Source organism: Thamnophis sirtalis, unplaced genomic scaffold (assembly GCF_051295495.1).
Source record: "Thamnophis sirtalis isolate CommonGarterSnake01/CBP01778 unplaced genomic scaffold, rThaSir2_p1.2 scaffold_1, whole genome shotgun sequence".
Taxonomy (NCBI): Eukaryota; Metazoa; Chordata; class Lepidosauria; order Squamata; family Natricidae; genus Thamnophis; species Thamnophis sirtalis.
Window position 1 is genome coordinate 61,644,225 of NW_028261381.1, and position 24,658 is coordinate 61,668,882.

Here is a 24,658-nt window from a genome sequence, read left to right on the forward strand (position 1 = left end):
TTTTTTGATATTTAAGTCACAGGAGGATAATGATCTTGGATTTTTAATGTTCTAAAATCAATACACTGCAAGAGCAAACAATTTTTATAGAGTGTACGAGTCAGGAAGATGCCCTCAAGGGAAATAGGCAATAACTTCTGTGTAAGCAAAGAGGACTGAAACATTCTTTAAATCCTGAGAAGCAAGATGGAATTTGGAAGAGGCTTGGATAGGCTCCTCCCTAATTAAGTAGGTAAGAAGGAACAAAATACAAGCAGGCTTGCAATACAAGCAGGTCTGCTTACAATAGATTGCTAATTCATAATAAAGCAGGAGCAGATAGAAGGAAGATTGGGGAAAGTATTTATAGGTTATTGGATGATTTGCAGTGGACTGGCAAGAGTTTCTGACTAATAGCTGCAGCAAGACAAAAAATTTTCTTCACACCTAAATTGGTTCACATTTAAATTAGTTTATACCCAACTTTGTTTAGAATAAATAAAATATATTCGTATTCACAAATAAAAAGTTTAAGTCACTATTACAGTATTAATTACAACTTCCAGGAATTTAAGTATAGGGGATTTATCTTTCATTCCAGGTTCTGAAAGGTGGAATTTTGGGTTTAAAATGAAGCGGAACTGAGCAAACTGACTTGGTTCTGCTTTAATGTCATTCCAGCAAAATTAACATATCTGTGTTATGAGAAACTATGTGATAGGGCTTAATAAATCAACACTTGCAGCCTGAAAATTAATGAGTAGTTGCAATCAGTCTCTCCTCTCCCCTTCTCTCCCTCAGGTTTGCCCCACAGAGGCCTCTCTTATCTTATTCCCTTCTCTCCCTCAGTCTAACTCCTTAGCATCAGAGCATTTTTCAGGTGGGGAGGGAGAGTAGAATGTCTAACTCCTTAGCATCAGAGCTAATGATCTGATGGTCATTTCAAAAATCCTTTCTTAGCAAGCACCTAGAAGTCAAGAGGAACATACATGCCAAATTTCAAGTTTGTAGGCTTTACGGTTCTGGAGATTTTGTGATGATGCATGAGTGGTATTTGGCTTTTATATATATAGATTGCTACTAATAGACAAATTGTGTATTCAAATCTATGCCAGCCAGCTGAGCACACAGATACAGATGGGCACAAATATCTCTAGCCTTGGTTTGGTGGCAGCAGCAAGAAATCAAAGTCACAGGCTCAGTCAGGCTCATTCAAAATCAAGCACAGTGGAACAAGGCAAGAAATGGCTTTCAGGTGGGGCAGGTTTTATATATATATATATATATAATCTCCACATAGTCAAATTCTCATGAAAACCCTTATAACTAAAATGATGCAGCTTTCCTAAGAGAATATGCAACTATGGTAATTTGTTACCAATAGTACTAGATAGAAATAAAGAAATCTCACACCCTCTCACCCTCTCTCTCTCATTCTCTCTCACACGCACATCCTCCTCCTTCTCCCTCTCACACACACACAACTTTACACACATCCTCCTCCCTCCTCCTCCCTCACACACAAAACAACTTTTCCTGATACATGCTGCTTGGATTGTTGCCTTCAGAACGATCTGAAACCCTTAATTATCTCATTTGCTACAAATCCCTGCCTCTCAATGTGCATTAGTGCAATCAGAAAATGACTACAAGAAAATCCACAAGGCTAAAAGAAAAGCAACCAAACTTAAAAAACGCTTACGTTTAATTTTGGAGTCCTTCCATTATCATAAACTTAGAAGATGCGATTCAGTCTTTTTGAATCCATGCTGTGCCCTCCCCACAAAAAATTCTACTTTGCTCCTATAACTCCACTGCAGTGCACCGGCCTTCCTTCCAAGCCAGGAGAACGGTGCTAGATGGAGTAGAAATACAGACCTGGCTTGATCAGATGGACATGAGAAACCCAGCAGCAAGTTTAAAAAAATGAGCAGCAGCAGCTGGAAACAGGCAGGAGAGGCCAAGGCTTGGGGCCTACCTGAGCTGGAGAGAAGTGGAGGAATTGGAGGGTACAAATGGAAGAAGGATGGAGCGTCGACCAGCTAAGATTTTAGGGCATCGATACCTGCGGGTGTGAGCACCAAGGCTTGGAGAATGTCAGAGAGGGACACGATCCCCCGTGGAGTGTTCTTCTTATCCACCAGAACCAGGCGATGGACCTACTCAATGAGTGAGCCGAACACCATCATGGCAAAAGAAATAGGAGGGTAAAGAGTTTTAGATACCAGACAGAAAAGATGCCATTCACAGAAGTGAAATTACAGTGTTTAGCACAGTCTGTTTAGGAATTGGAGCACTCTGTGCGAAAAGTAGGGGGAAAGTATATACAAATACACATGGTGGAGCCTTAGGTAGGCCCTATTGCATCACTGTCATCTCCAATGACCTGGAAAAGAGTCAATGCACTGGGCTAAAAGAAAGTGTGGGCTCTATTTTAAACCAAGTTGTAGGGTTACCAATCACACTGTTTAAAAAAGAACTTTGTCCCTATGTGAAGGAGTTCCTGAAACACCCATCAATTTGTCTATTGTTTGTGGTCATGGTCTTTTCCATATGAAACAGACTAGGTGAGCCTAGATTACTCCTGGAACAGCTGTCACTAAAGGTCAGGGGACAGGTGGCAGGATGGTTGGATTAAAACCATACAGTTGCAAGAAAAAGTATGTAAACCCCTTTGGGATTACGTGGAGTTTTGCATGAATTGGTCATAAAATGTGCTCTGAACGTCATCTAAGTCACAACAATAGAAAAACACAGTCTGCTGAACATAATACTACACAAACATTAGATGTTGCCATGGTTTAATTGAACATAACATGTAAACATTCACAGTGCAGGGAGGAAAAAGTATGTGAGCCCCTAGCCTAATGACTTCTCCAAGAGCTAATTGGAGTCAGGAGTGAGCCAACCTTGACTCCAATCAGTGTGATGATATTGGATGTGTTGCTGACAGCTGTCCTGCCCTTTAAAAACACACACCTGTGTGTTATGACCAATTCATGCAAAACTCCATGTAATCCCAAGGGGTTCACATACTTTTTTTTGCAACTGTAGATTAGCCATGATCTAGTAGGCAAAAGGCTTTGGATCTGAAGGACGCACACATATTGAGGAATCTAGAGAAGGAAGGACGTGAATTTACCCAACCCATTGCCCACTGTTAACTACGATCCTGGAGCCATACCTGCTCTTTGACAATGCGATCAATGATGTCTTCTAGAGTTTCATAGGGATGGCATGTAAGGACCCCTTCTAGGCAGACCGAGCGCTGTTTCAGGGCTTCCCCCACACTAATGTCCAGGTTGTTGTAAGACTTCTGAGCAGCCAAATGCTATGGATAGCAAATGGAGAGAAGGAGTTTGGAGGAGAGGGAGTAGGGCCTTACTGCATTATGGCCACCGTGAACACACACTATTAAGCTGAGAGACACTTCAAAATCTTTGAAGCAAGGCCTTAGCACAATCATCCCATATTGACACACTAATTCATGGTACACTCATATGTCACATTGAGCCATGGTTTGCTTAGTTTATTACATAAACTATCTGGCTTATAACACACCTGACAGTTTTAGGACTTCAATGGCTCAGTTCATTCAACATGATAAGCCACAATCAAACTAAAAACAATATGCTCTGCTCTGTGATAAGTGAACCAGTCGCTGTATAACAAATATTCTATGGAAACAAAACTACCCTAGTAAAAGGATTATTCATCTAGATCACTGTAGAATTAGAAGCCTCAGATGGAGGCATTGTTCTTACACTGCTTCTCTGAAATTCAGGAGTTAGATGCTATTTCCTGACTTAAAGGTAAATGACATATACCTTTCTCCTACCATTAGTTAAGAATTGCTGTTTCCTCATCACATTAACATACAGATTTTATTTTGTATGTGAACTGTTACTAGATTAGTCCTTCTTAGTGTATTTATCCAAAAATTTTGTTCCCAAATAATTTATCTTTAAAATAAGAGTTATTTTAAGGGGATTTTTTTTCTGCAAAAAAAAATAATGGTAGAGTTTTGTTTTTAATCTACTCTATAGCTGGAGATGGGGCAAATCTTAAATCTGGGAATGACTTCCTTTAGGGGAAATACCGTGTTTCTGTTTATCAGACCATCTGAACCTGGAAGAATAACTGCCCATACTTACAATCACATCAAAGCGGGAATAGAGGCCAACCACCGTTCCTACATAAGAAACAGAAGGGAACAGCTGTTCAGGAATCTCTCCAGGTGTAGCGAATTAAATCTTCCAATGCATGAAAGTTACCACAGAAAAGATTAACAGATTTTCCTTCAAGGAACCTGACAATGAACATGCTTTCACAATTTAATCATGAATTTCTAGGCCTGTCTTACAGCTTGAAGCTAAGAATGGAAAATTAACATTACCAACTTAACCAAAAGTTATCTCTATATTTTATGAAGGAAATTCCTTTTTTAGTATTTGCCAAATAGGATCTTAGTAACTCTTAACAGAGTTAAGGATTAATTTAAAACAGGATTAACTTGCATGTTCATTAATTATCACTATGCATCTTATTAAACACAATCATCCAAAATGTTGGGGGGGGGGTTGCAATACCATCATGAAATGACAAAAAATCTCCTCTATTTACCTGATAATGTCAGCATTTCCAGGGGCCAATTTATTTTTCATGGTGTTAAAAGTGCCAAAACATTGTTCTATCTTAAAGTGATAAGCCTATATCCAGACTAAGACTGCAGTCATGTAGCTGAAAAGGCCTACTGAACTAACTAGACTCTTTTGATACGGCCCATGGGCCAATCAATAAAATAAACTACCCACATTTTTCGGAGTATTAGACGCACTTTTCTTCCCTCAAAAAAGAGGCTGAAAATCTGGGTGCATCTTATACACTGAATGCAGAATTTTTGGCCTCCTGAAGCCCCTTCACCAAAATGGTCATGCTTAGCTTTTAGGAGGCTTTCAGAGAGCTCCTGGGGGCTGGGGAGGGCAGAAATGAGAGGAAAAACAGGCCTTTTTTGCTCAATTTTGCCCACCCCCAGCCCCCAGGAGCACTCTATAAGTCTTCTAAAGGCTATCCATGCCCTTTTTTGACAAAAAACGGGCCCGTATTTGCAAAAAATGGGCCATTTTTGCTCAGTTTTGCCCCCCCCCCCAGCAGCACTCTACAAGCCTCCTAAAGACTATTCATGCCTCTTTTAAAAAACAAAAACAGGCCCATTTTCACGAAAAACGGGCTGGTTTTGGGAGGTTTGCAGAGTGCAAAAACTTTTTTTCTAATTTGCCTCTTTAAAAACTTGGTGCGTCTTATACTTCGAAAAATGTGGTAACTAACTGGACTCGTTTTAAATAGAGATGCATAGAGTTTTTTATTTTTATTTATTTGTACATGCTGTTATTATTTTTTACACATAATTCAAGGCAGCAAACATATCTTCCTCCTACAATAACAACCTTGCAAGGTGGATTGGGCTAAGAGAAAGTGACTGGTCCAAAGTCACCCAGCTAACTTTCATGGCCAAGGCAGGACTTGAGCTCAAGATCTCCTTCTTTCTATCCAGGTACTTTAACCACTAGGCCAAACTGGCTCTCATTTATGCTGTGAATTAGCATCAAACTTTAGCACCCTTCCTTGTAGCAATTTAGTCTACAACTGGATATCCTGAAGGCAGCATCATCAGACATATAGGAAGCAAAAGGATAATGAAATGCGAGAAAATTGGGAGATAAATATAAAGGGAGAGCAGCCCAAATATAAATCCGCAACAAATTGGAGAGCTCCAGAAATGCAACATAACATTGTAGTGAAAGGAGGAGGAAAAGAGGGAAGAGGACCTGGAACACAAAAATAGATTGTAGCAAGCATGCAGACTTTGCCATGTGCGATAATAAAATAATGGCAAGCTAAGCCTTATAATTATGACAATTAATTCAAATGTAAACCTGTCATAACTGTGGAGACAGCAAAAAGAGGAAACCATTCGAGTTCCTAATGGATAACTCTGGATGGCTGGAGAACTGACCATCATAGTTATCTTGGATTACGACAGCTCAGAGCATCTTGGGGAATATGGCTAAGGAGCTTCTATGAGCTGAACGTGAACACCTTCCTCAAAGAGTTACAGACCTTAGCCATGATGAGAATCACCCACTTGGTAATGACAGGATGTGTACTTAGCACCTTCAGAGGGAACTAAGTTGGGTCAGTTTCAGGGGTGGGTTCCCGCCAGTTCTAACCTCTTCTATAGAAGAGGTTCCACAAATTCACAGTGCCGTTTAGAATCGGTTCCAGCTCCCTCCCCCCAGCCGTCCGCACATCATCAAGATTAAGCGCGAGAGGAGGAATTCTGGGAGTTGAAGTCCACAAGTCTTAAAGCTGTCAAGTTTGAACACCCCTGGGTTTTTTTTCTCTAAAGGGTTAGAGGTGCAAGGGTCTTGTAACTTGATAGCTTTAAGACTTGCGTGGTTCAAATGCCAGAGTTTCTGAGCCAACATTTTGGTTGCTAAGCAAGAGTGTTGTTAAGTGAGTTTCACCACATTTTACAAGTTGGCCACGCCCACCCAGTCACATGGCCAGCAAGCCACTCCCACAAAGCAGGCCACACCTACAGAAGAGGTTCTAAAAAAATTTGAAACCCACCACTGGTCGGTTTACATAATTTCATGATGTACCTATAGTTACTTTTCTCATTTAGGGGTAGAAACCTCCAAGTTCAAATAGATTCTGGGTAACTAGTGGGGGGGTAACTGCAGAAGTGCTAACTGTAATCTTCTATTCCAGAATTGTTCTATTCTACTCTGCTTTAGGCAGACCCCACTTGGAGTATCATCTCCAGTTTGAAGCACCGCACTCTAAACGGACATCAACAAACTCCAACATGTTCAGAGAAGGGCAAGAGTGGAAAGTAAGTCCTGTGGGGCCATTTAAAGAAAGTGGATACATTTAGAGAAAATCAAGGAGATGTGATATCTGACTTCCAAATACAGAGGAGGAAGTAGGTCAATGATGGCGCATCTTTTTGGCACTGAGTGCCCAAAAGGTCACATGGAAATGTTGTGTGCACGCCTGTGCACCCACTCATCGGGACCATGCTCTGGAAAAGCAGAACCGGGTTCTAGCATGCCTGCACGCCCTACAATCAGCTGGCTGGTGCTCATGCGCAGGCCGGTTTTGACACTGCGACTTGTGTGAAGGGATCACGCTCCAAAAAAAGCGAACTTCTGGGTTCTGGTGTGCATATGACCCGGCAATCAGCTGGCCAGTGCACATGCACATACCAGTTTTCAGCACTGCGACGCACACAAAGGACAGCTGATCATCATGTGACCATGTACACCAGAGACCCGCAAGTCAAACAGGCAGGGCCACGTGTGCCGAGCAACATGGCTTTGTGTGCTACTTTGGGCATGCATGCCATAGGTTCGCCATCACAGGAGTAGGTTTTGTATTTGCCACTCCAGCGGGCAGGAATAGCACCAATGCATCAAAACCATAGGGATGAATGGCAGTTGGTCTTACCTGAACTGCATGTTTAAGAGAAGGTGTGAGAGGAGTAACCGATGGGTATTAACCCAGCCCTTTTGCCCTGGAGTTTGAGGATAATCTTTTGAGGCCACACCTCTGATTCCCCCTCTTGCTCTCCCAGATTAACCGATGGTCGTAGCAGAGCCCTGGAAGGAAAGAACAACAGAACAACGCAAGGACATATCCTTCTTATTGGCCCTGACTGACCACTGAGCTAACTCAGGCACCTGGCACGGGGCTTCCTAAGCAAGGGGGGGAAGTGACTCCTCCCACACCTTCTCTTAAACATGCAGTTCAGGTAAGACCAACTGCCAGTTTCCAAAGTGAGGCGTGGGAGGAGTAACACATGGGACATACCAAAGCTAGATGTCCTAGGGAGGGATCAATGGGCCTGAGCCCCTCGAGAGTCTAGGACTCCCTGCAGAACCCTCCTACCAAAGGCTGCCTCCGCGGAGGCGGAGGCATCTAGACAGTAATGCCTAATGAATGGTAAAGGAGACGCCCAGGCGGCGGCCCGGCAGATCTCCTCTATGGGAGTCTGGGTGGCCCAGGCTGCTGAGGTGGCCGCACTTCTGGTGGAGTGCACTGTGATGCTCTCTGGAACCTGAATTCCCCGTGCCTCGTAGGCCTGTGAAATGGCCGCCCTGATCCACCTGCTGATGATGGCCAGGGAAACCTTAGCGCCTTAGCGCCTCTGTTGGACGGTTGATATGACACGAAGAGGGCTTCTAAAGGGAGCCGTGCGCTTTAGGTAGATGCGCAAGGCTCTTCTGACGTCCAACCTGTGCCAAGATCTTTCCCTATCCCTGGAGGGCTGTGGACAGAAGTCCGGCAGGACTATCTCTAGAGCCCTGTGGAAGGGGGAATTGACCTTGGGCATGAACACGGGGTCCATTCTGAGGATGACCTGGTTCTCTAGGAAGGTGCAGAGGTCCGCTCTGCTGGAGAGAGCGTTGATCTCAGGAACTCTCCTGGCCGAGGTGATGGCAACCAGGAATACAACCTTAAGGGTCAGAAATTGAAGGGAAACTTCCCTCAAGGGTTCGAACGGTGCCTCCGTCAATGCCTGGAGGACTGTGGGTAGGTCCCAGGTAGGGAATTGATGGACCACTGGGGGTTTCAGATTCGCCGCTCCCTTGAGGAAGCGCCTGAGGACCGGATGTTGGGCTAAGGGTGGAGCGTCCACGTGCCCCCCCAGTATGGTGGAAAGGGCCGAGACCTGTCTCCTAAGAGTACTGGGGGTGAGGCCCTTCTCCAGACCTTCCTGTAGGAAGTCCAGGACCTGAGGAACCGAGGCCAAGGCAGGTTGAATGTCGCTTGCTTTACACCAGTCAGTAAAGGCCACCCAGGAGGCATGCGGGTGGTAGATTGCCTCCTGGATGCCTCGACGGTCCTAATGACCTTAGAGGAAAATTGGGCCCCTCTTAGCTGCTCCCGCTCAATCGCCAGGCGGTCAGATGGAGCCACTCCGGATCTGGATGCTCCAGAGACCCCTGGTGTAGAGATACTTCCCCCGGGGGGATCCTCCAATGGGGAGCTGAGGACAACTCCACCAGGTCTGCTAGCCAGGGGCAGCGTGGCCAGAAGGGAGCCACTAGAATCATCTCTGTCTCTTCTGACATGAGCCTCCTCAGAACCCCGGGAATGAGGGGAAGGTGTAAAGTAGACCTGGTGGCCATCTGCAGCGGAGGGCGTCCGTGTCCATGGCTCCTCTGGAAGGGAACCTCGCTACGAAGTTTGGCAGCCTGGCATTCGCTGGGGTTGCGAAGAGATCCACCGTCGGTTCTCCGAACCTTTCGCAGATACACGGGAAGACGCTGGAATCGAGCTGCCACTCTCCGTTGTTGACCGTCTCCCTGCTGAGCCAATCCGCTTGCTGGTTCTCCGTCCCAGAGATGTGTTTCGCTCTGATGGACTGGAGATGTCTCTCTGTCCAGTTTCCTAACCGGAGGGCCTCATCGCGAAGGGCCTTGGAGTGGGTGCCCCCTTGCCTGTTCATGTGGGCTTTGGCTGCCACGTTGTCCGTCAGGACATGGTGACCGGTAACCGTGGTCTTGAAGTGTCGTAGGGCCAGATGGATGGCCCTGAGCTCCAACCAGTTGATGTTGTTGCGCAGATCTGTTGGAGTCCAGTGACCCTGGGCTATCTGAGCTTCCAGGTGTGCTCCCCAGCCGAACAGGCTCGCGTCCGTTGTGAGTACCTTCCTCGCTGGCTCCTTGAAGAGGGATCCCTTGTTCAGTGCTGGGGTCAGCCATCAATGGAATGAGAGCAGCACCTGGGGCGACACTCGGATCTTGAATCTGGCATCGCTCGTCCCCGCCCTCTGGTATGGAAGCAGGAACCACTGCAGCTCCCTGGCGTGTAAGCGAGCCCAAGGCACGATCCCTATACAAGAAATGAATTTCCCAAGGAGCCTGGAAAGAAGAACTATAGAGACAGAGCGTAATTTACAAACTTCATGAATCAGCTGCGCAATGCTGTCCTTTCGCTCCTGGGGAAGGAACACCTCCCCAGACACCAAATCTATAATAAATCCGAGGTGCTGGAGCCTGGTAGATGGGACCAGCTGGCTCTTCTCTAAGTTGATAGAGAACCCCAGGGACCTGAGGGTGTTGATGATGGTCCCCAGATCCTGCCTGGCCATGGCTGGGGACCTGGCTAGGACTAGGATGTCATCTAGATAGCAAAACAGACGGACTGGTAGGGAACGCAGGTGACCCGCGGCTGCAGCCAACACTTTGGTAAAGGTCCTGGGGGCTGAGGCTAGCCCAAAGGGAAGGGCCCTATATTGGAAGTGAATTCCCTCATGGGAGAACCTAAGGAACCTGCGATGTTCCAGGGCGATTCTGATGTGGAGATAGGCCTCCGTGAGGTCGATGGACGCCATGAAATTGCCCTGTCAGATGCCTTCCAAGATGGATTTCAAGGAAGCCATCTTGAACCTATGGTAGACTACCCCTGGAATTGAGTAGACTACCCTGGGGAGCATGCGCGTGCTAGCCAGGCACCAAGGCTTTCGCTAGCAGCGCAGAGCGCGTTTGAGGAGAGATGCCGTGATGATGCTTCTTGGTAAGGGAAAAAATGCTGAAAGAAAAGGCTAACACAAAAAAACCCTAGACTTCCTAGTGAGGGAGAGTCAGGAAACACTCCTTCTGGGCTGAAGTCTGAGGTTAATCTGGGAGAGCAAGAGGAGGATCAGAGGTGTGGCCTCAAAAGATTATCCTCAGACTCCAGGGCAAAAGGGCTGGGCTAATACCCATTGGTTACTCCTCCCACACCTCACTCTGGAAACAAATCAGGTTACGGTAGTTAGAAGGAATTGCTTCCTAATAACCCTAGTAAGTGTTGTCATAGAATGCCTGATGAGGTGAAATATTTCCCTTATTAGAGGCCATCCGTCTGAAATGTTTTAAGAGAGATTTGTACTAGATTTCCTCTGAGGGACCTTTCAATTGTATGATTCTGTAAAAAGGAAGAGCTGCACTAGCTGTGCTTGAACATGTAAGAAAGCTGGTCAGGATTCAGGTAGCACAGCAAAGATGGGATAAGCAGCCAGGGATTTCCCTCTCACCTTTTTCATTAACCACAGGCAATGCCGAGACTCTGCGGTCCACAAAAATCTCCAGAGCTGTATAGACAGGAGCTGAGTCTATCACTATAGCAATGTCACGAAAAGTACCAATGCCCAGTTCATGGATGTTTTTCTGCAGGAAGCGTGGCTTTGGAAGCATGGCTCCCTGCAAGGAGAAAAAGAGAGGATTATTCCATCCTTCTTTGCTCACAACAGAGCAGTGGTGAAATTCAGGTTTTTTTTCTACCGATTCTGTGGGCATGGCTTGGTGGGTGTGGCAGGGGATGGTTACTGCAAAATCCCCATTCCCTCCTGATCAATTTTGTTGTATTTAAGTATAATGACAATAAAAAATTATACTTAGACTTATCAGCTGGGACTCAGGAGGCAGAGAATAGATGGGGATGGGGCCAGCCAGAGGTGGTATTTGCCGGTTCTCCGAACTACTCAAAAAATGTTTGAGCTCAACCCAAGATAAACTTTTCTCTCAACTTTTTAAAAGCACTGTGAGCGTTTCCAGTGCAGGTGGACAAACAAACCCTTAAGGAAACAATTCAGTAGAGTCATCACACTGCAGCAGCACTCCGGACCTCCTAGGCCTTCCCAGCACTCACAAAGATATGCAGAAATTTGAGGATACGCTTGTGGGTCAGGATGTGCAGGGCGTTCCCCGAGATGGGATCAATCACAGGCAGCCGGTGGATCTTATTCTTAATCAAGGAATAAACTGCATCAAAGAGGCTAGGAGAGGGAGAAAGGAGAGACATGAAAAGGCCTTGTGATGTTCCTAGGGATGGACTTGGAAACCTTGTCTGTTGCTGTTTCTTTTGCTCCCCTCTGGGAGGAGGTTTCGGTAAGTATTTCTAGCAAGACTTGCAGATTCTGTAACAGCTTTTTTCCCTATTCCATCCGTCTGGTAAACTCACAAGATTCGTTTCTCTCGCCATATGTATATACATCTGAACTAGACTGTGTTGTTTCTCTGTGTCATATAACATACAGGGCGGGGCATAACCTTTTCCTAGGGGGTCACAGCAACACTTGTAATAACAACACAAATAATTCATACACCATTCGAAAGCCCATCAAAAACTGAGTTTATTGACACGATTTAATAGTCAGTATGACCACCATTAGCCCTTCGAACAGCATTCAAACGAGGTGGATAAGAACACAACAAATCTTCAAACAGTTCCGTTCGATTTTCAGGGCGGGGCATAACCTTTTCCTAGGGGGTCACAGCAAGATCGACAGCAGTTTACAACTTCCGCGACACCTCATTTTAAAGCCCATAAAAAACTGAATTGAATGAGCTATTAAATGTTAAATTTGTTTCGGTTGAAACTTTGAGAATGAATTTGGAAACTGTGTTGAAAAATCTGGAAAATCGAACGGAACTGTTTGAAGATTTGTTGTGTTCTTATCCACCTCGTTTGAATGCTGTTCGAAGGGCTAATGGTGGTCATACTGACTATTAAATCGTGTCAATAAACTCAGTTTTTGATGGGCTTTCGAATGGTGTATGAATTATTTGTGTTGTTATTACAAGTGTTGCTGTGACCCCCTAGGAAAAGGTTATGCCCCGCCCTGTATGTGGGCACATGCATAATTTTGTATTAATTTATTTATCCCGTCATGTTTATGTTTATATTAGAGGTGGAGACCAGGGGTGGAATTCAGCCAGTTCGGACTGGCTCGGGTTAACTGGATGCTAATTTTACATCTGGTTTGCCAAACCAGTAGTTGCAAGGACTGGCTGGTCCCGCCTGCCCCTTCCCACCCCTCCCTGGAGTCTCTATGCGGCCAGTTTTGGATGCCAGGTAAGTGCAGGGTCCATGTGAAGACTCTGGGAGGGTGAACAACGGACTTTCCGGAAGTCCAGGAACGAGCCTGTTTCTGGTCTCTGGAGGGCCTCCGAAGCCCGGGGAAGACATTTTTGCCCAACCAGAGGCTCAAGGAAAGCCTCCAAAACCCGGGGAGGGCAAAAACGCCCCGCCCGCCATGGTGCAAGAGGCCACACACACCATGGCCACAGCCTCCCAGCAACTGGGCAGAGAACCGGTTGCTAAAACCTTTGAATCCCACCCCTGATGAGTTATATGCAACATAATTTCATTTTAATGTATGCTGATTAGTGTACATTCAAAGTAACAATAAAGTTATTCTAAGCTCTAAGTCTAAGTCTCCTCCAGGGCATTCAGGAGCATGGACAAGCTTGCTTCAAAATGGAAGGAATATGTGAAGGAATATAGCAGAGTTATTTCTCTGTTATGGAAAGAGGCTTGGAGTACAGCAACCATTCATTTTTAACAACCGTTCGGAGTTGCAACTGCTGTGAAAAAAGTGACATATGACTGCCCTTCGTACTGTTGACTGTCACAGCATCCCCATGGCCACATCATCAAAATTTGGCTACTTAACAACCGGCATGTATTTATAAGGTTGCATCATCCATGGGCTGGCTTCCAACAAGCAAAGTTAACAGGGGAGATCAGATTTACTTAATAACTACATGATCCACTTAATAACTGTGGCAAAAAATATCATAAAAAATCTGGGTGAAATTCATTTAACGATTACCTTGCTCAGCATTGGAAATTCTGGTTCCAGCTGCGGTCAAGGACTTCAACTAGGCAGAAATACCGGTAAGTGTTTTTTTGGTTAAGAGATGATTGGCAAAGCATCAATGTTTTTTCTGCCTCTTATCAGCTGATAAAATTATCTGAGATTCCACTAGGGTATCTCTGGCTCTCCTGGGGGTGGGGGGAGGGTCAGATATCCCACTTTATCAGACTTCTCTCTGATTTCTCTTTGACAGCAGCCACAAAATGACAAGGGTTTTGTGCTTTGTGGCAGAGTGAAGTTTTTTTTGCTTCAGATGGTGCAGTGGTGAAATTCATTTTTTTTTACTATAGGTTCTGTGGGCAAGGCTTGGTAGGCATGGCAGGGGAAGGATACTGCAAAATCTCCATTCTCTCCCCACTCCTGGGGGAAGGATATTGCACAATCTCCATTCACACCCCACTCTGGGGCCAGCCAGAGGTGGTATTTGCTGATTCTCCAAACTTCTCAAAATTTCCATTACCGGTTCTCCAGAACTGGTCAGAACCTGCTGAATTTCACCCCTGAGATGGTGGAAATGAAAGTTGGCAACTCTCTTACAAAAAAAGGAATGTTTTCCTGCTCTTGCCTATGTGGGAAATGCTGGACTTACCTGTGGTTTGGAGAAATGTGCACCAAAGGCTTGAAGGAACCCTGCAAATACACCTCTGGAGAGAAAGGGAGACAGAAGGATAGCATACAAATGCAGTTGATGATATAATAAGAGCAGATTCTATTCTATCAACAATACAAGCTGAATTTGCCAGATTGCCTTAGTTTATCTGCATTAGAATTTCTATATATTTCAAAAAACAATTTAGGATAATAACAGACCAGCAGCAGTAGCTTATAACAAAAACAAGACTGTAACGCCAGCATAGAAAAAGTGAAAGAAGGGTGTAGGTATAGAATGAAACATAGCAATAGTACTTAGGCTTATATACTGCTTCACAGTGCTTTATAGCCCTCTCTAAGTGGTTTAAAGAGTCAGCATATTGCCCCCAACAATCTGGATCCTCATTTTACCAACCTCAGAAGAATGGAAGACTAAGTCAACCTTGAGCCGGTGAAAACAGAACGAATAATCATCATCAGTACATAGTCAAATAATACCTACCATTTGCTTAGTAAAAAAATATTGGACAATATAAAACTGAATTTAAAGAATGGTTTTAATCTAATAGTAATGCATGTAAATGGACATAAATATAACATTTACATACCGTATGTGATGATGTTAACTAATGTTTAAAAAAAAGTTAAACTGCATTTATAATATTCAATTTGTCTGAAGGATATGCCACTTACCTCTCCAAGTTTCAATTTTGTGCCCCTCAATCTCATATATCTGGACCTGGAACAAAGTAATAGTAGAGAATAGGACAGATACCATTGCTGATTGTGTGAGGTTACAATCACTACTACTATCACTACTTGTCTCCAGAAGTTGTGAATGCTCCAACATTGGACGTTTTTAACAAGATGTTGCATATCCATTTGTCTGAAGTGGTGTAGGGTTTCCTGCCTAAGCAGGTTGGACTAGAAGACCTTCAAGGTCCCTTCCAACTCTCTTATTCTAAATACTTTCCAAAGCTTGAGGGGGGAGGACTCAGAGCTTACCTACTGTTTAGTATGGGAAAAACACAGGTAGATGTATCTTTCAAATATTTCACCAGAATTTAGATGATCTTTCTAGACAAGGTAAATAAGAGTTCATGCAGGGTTCTGAGCTACATAATTTTTAAAATGTGATTTTAAAAAAACTCAGTGGCTTTGTAGTTTTGGGGTAGACTGTGAAGAAAATTACAGCAAGAAGAATTATCTGTAATGGGAAGCACCTTTGCTAAACTTTAGACTTATTTCACAATTCTACAGGACAAGAAACTGAATGATAGTGAGAAGGAGCATTTCCAAGGTTTTGTTTTCCAGCTCCAAAAATGCTGACATTGGCGTGAACAACGATTGAAGCAAGGCTTAATTTGAAGACAGACTTGTTATTCACTAGTAAGTTACTAATATATAAAAAAGATGAAGATATTCAGATTTTACAGTTCTTGTTGGTAAACCATCTTTGTTTTATATTTTTATATAAAAACTTCCCCAGCCATTGAAGGAAGATTCAAAAGCAAATACACTTTCCTAATTTACAGTGCTTATTATATTTTTAGTGAACCTGTGGTAAATCAGATTACTTGTGGCTAATAAAAACCCATGACATTTGGTGGGAACTCAGTAGAAACAAAATGGGAATAGAATTTTGTGGAGGCTCTGAATTAGGACAGAGCTGGCTGGAACCTATAACTATAACTATTCCAAAGAAATCACATTCTCTGCTCTATATGACCTGGGTTTCAGCCTAACACTTTGTGGGAAACTTCGAAATGAAAAAGATTGAAAAAGACATAATAAAAATATGCTTTTGAGTGCCAAATATTTGATGGCTGTCTCATAATGTGCATTTGCTTTCTGTTGCTTCAAGTGGTATGACCAAAAGATTTCAAATTTTAAAATATGTATTTCAGAATATTTAAAGCATAAATATTAAACTCCTCAAAAGTATGCATTACTTAAAACACATTGTTTGTGAACAAGATAGACCCTCATTTTTTAAAGCCAGCCATTCAATGTGCACTTCTCAGTATTGGCTTCTTGCATATGGAAGTGAGATGAATTGGATAACCTTAAAAAGTCTCTTATTGTTCCCTTGAATGAGAACCCAACAGTGTAACTTTACATTGCTTTTAGAAATGGCTCTATGGCTAGTTGATATGAAAAGACAAAATATGTTGACTCTCACTAAATATGTTGAGTAGACATGTGTTATATAATTATAAAATTTTCTTCCAATTTCTGCTTCTAAAGTGTTTAGGGACACTTCAGATTTTTCTAAAATGTTTATTTTTAAACACACTAATATTTCAGTTGCATTTACCATGTCAATTAATATTTATTTTAAAGGTTGCTCACAGGCCAATGAAAAACAATTTGTGGTGTGTCCACATTCTTGGTTTCCATTTTAAAACTTTCGTTGTTCACCTACCCATTTTTCCAGCTGAAAGGCTCAACTCTTAGAATCCCAAATCTGGAACAGCTCATGCCTGCAACTTAATTTTGGGTGATGCTCCCAATTTGCTTCCTCTCTTCTTCTCTCCAGTCCCCTGAACGAAACTGTCTAAAGCCATTTTGCTCCAGATTTGAGAAGATGTTAAGGTACTGGAAAACTCACCAGAGGAGATCGATAATAGCGATGTAAGATATTAATAAAATCAGTGATGGTCAGCATACCTGCAGGAGAGGAAATAAAAGAAAGAATGAATGGCATTTATACACACCCAGAGTTTGCAGGAAATGGGCTGCGGGTTACAAGCTACAGGAACTGACTAACAGAACTTACATTACATGTGGCTTCTTATAGTCAGTTATGCCTCTTTCCCTTGCTGATTTCCACATCTCTACACTCCTAGTAAGTTACCTCTTCCTGCTGGGGGAAGAGTTTGAATGATCTAACCAGGGGTATGTTAGAGCTCACAGGCTACAAGTTGCCTAAGGAACCCATGACTGAAATTTGGAAGCAAAACATAAATTTGGCAATTTCTTATTTCTACTTAAATAAAATAAATGTATCCAGTTTCTTCTAGGCTTGACAGACCTAGTTTGCTAAGCAAGCATCTTGCTTCCTCCATCCTCCAGTTTTGTAAATACAATATTTGCAATCTTTTAAGAGTATGTGTGTGTGTGTATGTGAATTTAAAATGTTGCTTGCTCCTACCTTAACTGAAACAGGTACCAATGCATGCGGCAACAGAACAGACCCAAAATGTAAAATTGATATTTTAAAGGCTTAAACGTGCAATTTGAGGTATTGGTGATTGCCTTTAAAGTCCTTTATGGCATGGGTTCAGGTTACTTGAGGGACCGTATCACCCCACTGGGATTGACCAGTACCACTCGTGTTGGCAGAGGAGGAATGCTGCGGCTCCCGTCAGCCTGATTATTCCAGCTGGTGGGGTCCAGGAGAAAGGCCTTCTCTGCTGTTGCTCCTGCCCTCTGGAACATCATGCCCCCCCACCTTCCGATGAGAGGTTGGCCCGAAACCTATTATATTTTCATAAGGACCTAACAACGTGGCTCTGCTAGTTTAATGAAAAGGAGGAGTAAGGGTGACATGATAGCAGTGTTCCGATATCTCAGGGACTGCCACAGAGAAGAAGGAGTCAAACTATTCTCCAAAGCACCTAGGATAGGACAAGAAGCAATGGGTGGAAACTAATCAAGGAGAGAAGCAACTTAGAACTAAGGATAAATTTCCTGACAGTTAGAACAATTAATCAGTGGAACAGCTTGCCTCCAGAAGTTGTGAATTCTCCAATACTGGAGGTTTTTGAGGAGATGTTGGATAACCATTTGTCTGAAGTGCTGTAGAATTTCCTGCCTAAGCAGGGGTTTGGACTAGAAGACCTCCAAGGTCTGTTCCAACTCTGTTATTCTGTTCTGTTCTATTCTATTCTAAAGATGGGTAGCCAGTAAATATTATAAATAATAATAAAATAAATAATAAAATAATGATATTTTATAAATAAAATTATGCACAAGTTTTCAGTAAGGTGAAATTATGATGTGATTTATAGCCTCCTCAAATGAAATTGCTACAATGAAAGTAAGCATCGAAAATAGCCTGCTCCAGTTCCAGGAAAATGTGCCCAAATATGTTCATAGCCAGTTCCTATACACCATCATCATTTTCCTTCTAAGGAAGACAGAATTATTCTTTTTTTCAAATATGACTGCGAATGGCAGCATCCTATGTGTTAGATTTCATGCTGGATTTACTGAGGGGATTACTGCATGTTGTTTTACATGAGGTCAATACTGCCAGTGCTGCCTCTAAAAGAAAAAAGCATTTGTGCCAGGAAGGCGTGTAATCTCTCTGGCAGCCATAGCACAAATAATCCCAGTGATGAAGAGCCCAGCAGCCAGATGGGTAGGGGTAGTTCTGCAGCAGGCCAACTATGACCTCTGAAGATTCCTTCTCCATAAAGTATGGATTATGTGGACGAGTGATCTGATGCCAGCTTAAGAAGGAAAACACTATGTTCACGCCTGGCCATTTTAACAACTTTGATTTGTCTCTGCAGCCGGCTGGCCGTGAAGTGAAGGTCCATTGTGAGGGCATGTTCTTGGCAAGCATTTCATGCTGTGGCAAGCAGGACTTGTGGATGAACCTTAAAAATGTCTGCATGTATCAAATTCTGCCTCTTTGACTCTCCTTAATACATCTTGAGATGGGTGGCAATCCCAATTCTCCTCTCCACCTTTGCCATGCCCAACTGTTGCTGCGTTCAACCTCTGCTGTTCATCCAGTTGCATCACTTACCCACAAAGCACTGCTGCTTGCTGTCCCAAAGCGGAGCGGCTCGTACCCCATTAGCCACCATGGCCAAGAATGCCTTTTTAATCTGGAACAAGAGACAGAAACCTGATTGACTGGGGTTGTATTCTGTGCCCCACCCTGCACCCTGGGTTCGTAGGGAATAACTGATTTAATCTTGCACAAGGGACAAGGAAAGACCTACACCAGGGATTGATTCTTTATTCTTCATTTCATTTCTTTGCTTTGATAATATAATAGAAGATGTAGTTAGGAAAAGAGGGATCATCTCACTAAAACTGGTAAAGTGGTCACCTCTAACACAGCATTCTGGTCAAGTCAAGGAATTCTCATGCACAACAATCAGGAACAGCTATACTCTTGTGAACCAGCTATGCCATTGTTTTACAGCTTTTGCTCACATCAAATTAACCAAATGCTGGTCATGTTGATGGGCAATATATAAATAGGCTCAAAATGATTCTTTGCAGAATAATTTCCAGTGAGCCTGAGATTGTATCAAAGATTGTGGCTATATTTGGTCTCTTTATAACAATGTTCTCATGTGCAATCTTTCTTTTCCCAATGTGAATGAGGAACAGGTTTTGTAGCAGCATAAAAAAAAAAAGATGTAACCAGGATGGCAGCAAGCCCTCTATTTTGTCATCCTAGCTACCTAAACACTACTGTAATACACCTTTGTGGATGTCTTTGAAACTATTCAGAAGCTATAGATGGTTCAAAAAGCAGTTACTTGTCTGGTTATACTTGATGTACCCATGTGGCACCACTATTGCAAGAGCTGCATTGATTGTTGGGAAGCGTCTGGGTGAAATTCAAGGTGTTGCTTATAACATACAAAGCCTTCTGATTATCTAAGAGGGCACTTGCTTTTGAGTAGAATACTTCATTTTGTGGAAAATGCTGAATGGTAGAGCATTCTGCAAGGGTATCAACAAGAGAAAGCCATAAACATCCCTTCATCCCTCTTATGGCTCCCCATCCCCTAGGAACACATTCAGAGACAAAGATGACTCTGTCATTGATATTTCAGAAGGTGGTCAAGGCTTGGCTCTTCCATAAGACCTTTGGGAATAGAATGGAAGTGTGAATATACAGCAGCTACCCCCAATGTTGAAAAGAGGGTGAGCCTTTATACTATTTGATAAGGCATATTTTTAAACCTAATTTACATTAGAGCATTATTAGACACTTAAAGAATCTTTGAACCAAAGTAGCATATAAACTTAAGTAAGTAAATAAATAAATGTCTCTCAGCAGACTCAGACATCAATATAATCAGATATCAATACTCCTTCCTCAGTCCCTCTCCAAATTACTACATGGTTCACAAAACCCCTGTATTCTCCTTACCTGCAGAGTGGTCTCAAACACAACCAGTTTGGAACTGGTGGGAATAGCATCATAACAGCGATGACTCCGCATGAACTGCATATAGATTTCAGCATCTGGGCCCAGGAACTCAATATCAGGACCACCAAACCCAAGAATTTCACAGTCAAGGGAAATGACATCATCATCATCTTCCTGTTTGCCCTGTTTGAGCTTTGTGTCCTCTGATGTTATTCCTGTGATGGGACCCAGGACTGTGCCTTTGTTAAACTGACCCGTATCTTCTGAAATCCGTGTGCTGGCTGTGGTATTCCGATCCTTAATCCTACCTTGGGACATCATGTCATGGCCTGCTCCACTGTTGCTGTGAGCTGTGTCCAACTCTTTGGTCTCTGAATGGGTTGACTTGAAATCAAATTCAGCAGCAACGGCATCTGCAGCTGTCACTTTGCCAATGTGTGTTGCAGTCTCAGCATCAAACACAGTTGACTCTGGATTCCACCTCTCAGTTCTGCCATCTGCCACTACATTTGTCATAATCAAGTTCACTTCTTTGTCACTGGCAGTCAAATCCTTGGCTTTCTGTACAACAACATTGGCTTTCAAAGCAGATTTCTCAATGTTCAGAGACAAGGCGGAGCCTAGTGGGCAAGCATTGTAAATCTAAACATTTAAAAAATCTTTGACAAATGAAAACAAGTCATGCTGCCCTTTTGAACCAAGCTAAACTTCCTTCTACCTCATTAACTCTACAGCTATGATGTTTACTCATATAAAGCTGCAAGCATGCATACGCTGGGTTGAAATTAATCGTGCAAAGAAACAAACCTAGTCTTGCAGCAATTATGATTATACTGACCTTCACTCACATATACTATATATTCCACCTGACCATACTCATATTAGCACTCACTTCATTAGAATAAGCACTCACTCCATTTATTATTATGGTTTGTCCCACAGTCATTCAGATGTTCAGAATGGATTTGGCATTTTTATCTGCCTATTGAGCCCTTCCCAAAGACCTGGGATAGGCAGATATGGATGTTTGATAGTGTTGCAGATATTGTTGTAGGATATAAGATGTTCCAAGTAAATCTGTCTTTTGCAATTGACTGATGATTGACCATACTGATAGTGTTCAATTGGTGCTCCAATTATTTTGGGATTGCACCCAAGGTGCCTATTGCCAGTGGTGCAATTCAACTGGTTCTATCCAGTTCGGGCGAATTGGTAGCTGTGGCGGTGGGAGACTCCACCCACCCACCCAGACGTCAACACGTCCCTTTTTTGATGCTCTGCACATAGTGGAAGGTACTGCTGTATGTACCAGTTCGTACATTTGCAAACCGGTAGTGAAGGTAAGTTGATTTCACCCCTGCCTATTGCTTTGCTTTATTTTGCCACAGTTATTCTATTTCTATTTGCAAGTCTCTGTATTTTGTAATCTTCTCCAGTTCCTTTGTTCTGCTGTCTCCAAGTAATGTTATGATGGTTATCATTTTTTACAAATAACAGAAGACCATAGATGTACTGAAATCAGATTGTCTGTAGGCATTCTCTTACTATAATAGGACAGCTATGGAATGTAGTAAGAAAACATCTTTTCACCAAAGAAAAGAAAGTTCATCTAATTGCTTCTAAAAATTGACAGTGAGGGAGCTGTATGCTTATGAATACATGCCTATGAACAAACTTATTAAGTATTCCTTGGGGGTACAATCATCTATTCAGTGATTGTTCAGATGGGTCCTCATTGTTCTGGCCATCACAGCATCTCCACAGACACATGATTGCAATCCAATGTTCAGCACCCAGATCATGATGATGATGTTGCAGCAAACTGTGGTTATGTGATCCCAATTTCCCATGCTAGCTTCCCATAAGCAAAGTCAATGCAGAAGCAGCAGAAAATTGAGTCACATGAGGTCCTCACTTAACAATCTATACAGGCCTCATTTTATGATGGCAACTGGGATTGCTGGAATTGTCATAAGCAATGTGGTCACATGATGTTGCACTTTATGACATCACTTAATAGCAGCAATTTCAGCCCCAATTGCTGTCGTAAATGGAGGACTAGCTGTAAAATCTTCACTGAATACCCTCATAACTACCCGGTGAGATAGGGCACCATTATTCCCCTTCGACAGAAAGAAAACAGAAGTTGCTAAATATTTCAATTTGGCCAATGTTACCCAAGAAACCTAAATCTGAACTTAAATTTTGAGTTAAGGCCAAATGCCAGTTGATTTATTTGAAGTAGAGTGTGATTAAGCAGCAACAAAGCCAAATTTCCTATATGAAAACTACAAGATTATTTGAGATAGGGGGAGATAAGCATTTGGATATTGGAGAGATAAAAAGAGCAATATTAAGCTAAAAAGAAAACATTTTTGCTACATGGGGTTGCCACATAGTGCTAAATAGTGGATACTTTACATAATATGATTAGCAGTTTTAGAAGATCTCCAAAGCAGCCAATTAATATCCAGTTAATATTCCCTGGCACAAATGCCTTCAATTAGTATCAGTTGTGTTGAAAGTGATCACTCCATCAATGGAGAAATCCAAGACACTACTCACCTGTTTCTTCCTGATGCTGGAGGCCATTGTTCAATGATGGCACCTGAAGGACCAAAGAGAAAAGAACAGAGTTAAACGGGGGTTTGTTACATCTTTGCTTAGTGCAGCTTTTAGGATCTGAATGCTACAGACCTGAACCATATACAGGAAATCTACATGATGAGAGAACATCTAATTTTTTCACCCAGGTATGAAACCAATCCAAGTTAAAGAGTAATAGGACTTTTTTTTTTTTTTTAAGTGTCAGCCCTTCTTTATTTTGCAAATAAGCCTTTCGGATATTTCCTTACCAGTTGCATGGCTCTATTTCCTCCATCACACTTAGGAAATATTGAACACAGAGGAGAAGATGGAAGATTCAATCTTGGACAAGTTCATAATAAATCCACCAAGAAGGACATAAGGCCACCCAGACCAAGTTATGTATTCAAATCCTGTTAAAGGAAGCTATATGTCGTGTGTGTATGTGTTTGTGTGTGTGTATAGGAATATGTATATGTACATGTATGTGTATGTGTAGACTAGGAACTTTGGGCCCACAGGGCCTTGAGAAAAGTTCCTTCCCCAAAGATCTGATTCCAAGGCTCCCTCCAGAAATGGGCATCATTTTGGATGTAGCTGGCCGTAATGAATTATCTGTCCATAGATCATCTTTGGGAAGGAGATCCAGCCAATCCTTCACGGAGACTACACAGTAGACTTTTCAGAGCATCCACAATTCATTACGGCCACTCTGAAAATGGCACCTACTTTCAGGACGGCATGACAGGACTTCTGTGTAAGGAAGGCAGCATGATAGAGTTTATCTGTTTATCTGACAGGCTCTTTATCAAAGACAATCTACAGAAAAGCTAAGTGGACCAAGTAATTATGGGGATGCGGAGGAGGATGTGGAACCCAGCAGGGCGAGAAGCAGGCCCAAGGTCTGGAAGGACCCAGAGGGTCAGAAAGGGGGGAAAGCTAGGCGGGGCGGGGATGCTGCCCTGTTCCTACAGCTGGTCATAAAGCCAGGCAGATTACCAAGGGTCTGGGTTTTATTCACTTGCCCACAGGGGTGTTACAATAGTCATAGCTTTGGGCAAGGGTCACAAGTCTCTTTGTTCAGCACTGTCATAATTTTAAACAGTTGCTGTAACAGGCATGGGATTCAGGTGCTAAGTTAACCTGTCTTTATTTAGGCAGCAATGAAATGGTTAAACTAGTAGTTGATCAATCTGCTAGTTCAACCAGTTTTAAAGTATTGTGATAAGTCACTGGCCAAAATGACTCAAATGTGCAGACCTACATTAAAAGTGATAATTTTGGACACATTTGGCTCCCTGAGTTATTTATAAAAATATATATCTGAGATATAGAAATATATTTCTGAGATAGAGCGTGCTTGATGCTACACAATTGTTTAAAAAATGTTTCAATATTTCTAGTGCTGTTAAAGGGCACAAGAACTTCCATTATTATATTAGACTAGGCTGAAATATAAAACTCATGAGTTAAGAAGCACCTGGAATATAAAATTCTTTAAACGTACCAAGAACTTCTACTCACTATCTTTGAGTTAGCAGGAAACAGTACCTGAATGAAATTTGCCCTCCCTGCTAACACCTATTTTGCCATTGTTCCTTGGACTTCCCTCCAAGGTATTGGGTGATGGTGCCTAACGGATTTTACACCTTGAGGCCATT

At 42.7% G+C, this 24,658-nt stretch overlaps 1 protein-coding gene across 3 annotated transcripts in view; it reads right to left on the reverse strand.

Annotated features, from left to right (window-relative positions):
• Window positions 1-24,658, reverse strand: part of PRKAG3 (protein kinase AMP-activated non-catalytic subunit gamma 3) — a 28,949-nt gene that overhangs the window by 3,077 nt on the left and 1,214 nt on the right. Inside the window, exons 2-13 of one of the 3 annotated variants that reach the window (XR_015696392.1) lie at window positions 22,977-23,019; window positions 20,412-21,031; window positions 19,044-19,125; window positions 16,896-16,954; window positions 14,978-15,023; window positions 14,283-14,337; window positions 11,683-11,809; window positions 11,069-11,234; window positions 4,134-4,171; window positions 3,164-3,310; window positions 1,958-2,138; window positions 1,682-1,834 (exon numbers count right to left, since the gene is read on the reverse strand). Coding sequence is in view for 1 of the 3 variants with exons in the window: in XM_087713145.1 (XP_087569271.1) it covers window positions 2,045-2,138; window positions 3,164-3,310; window positions 4,134-4,171; window positions 11,069-11,234; window positions 11,683-11,809; window positions 14,283-14,337; window positions 14,978-15,023; window positions 16,896-16,954; window positions 19,044-19,125; window positions 20,412-21,031; window positions 22,977-23,019 (1,477 nt within the window). In the remaining 2 variants the exon portion in view is untranslated. The remainder of the gene's footprint in view (window positions 1-1,681; window positions 1,835-1,957; window positions 2,139-3,163; window positions 3,311-4,133; window positions 4,172-11,068; window positions 11,235-11,682; window positions 11,810-14,282; window positions 14,338-14,977; window positions 15,024-16,895; window positions 16,955-19,043; window positions 19,126-20,411; window positions 21,032-22,976; window positions 23,020-24,658) is intronic. The other 2 variants (XR_015696393.1, XM_087713145.1) reach the window with 2 other exon arrangements.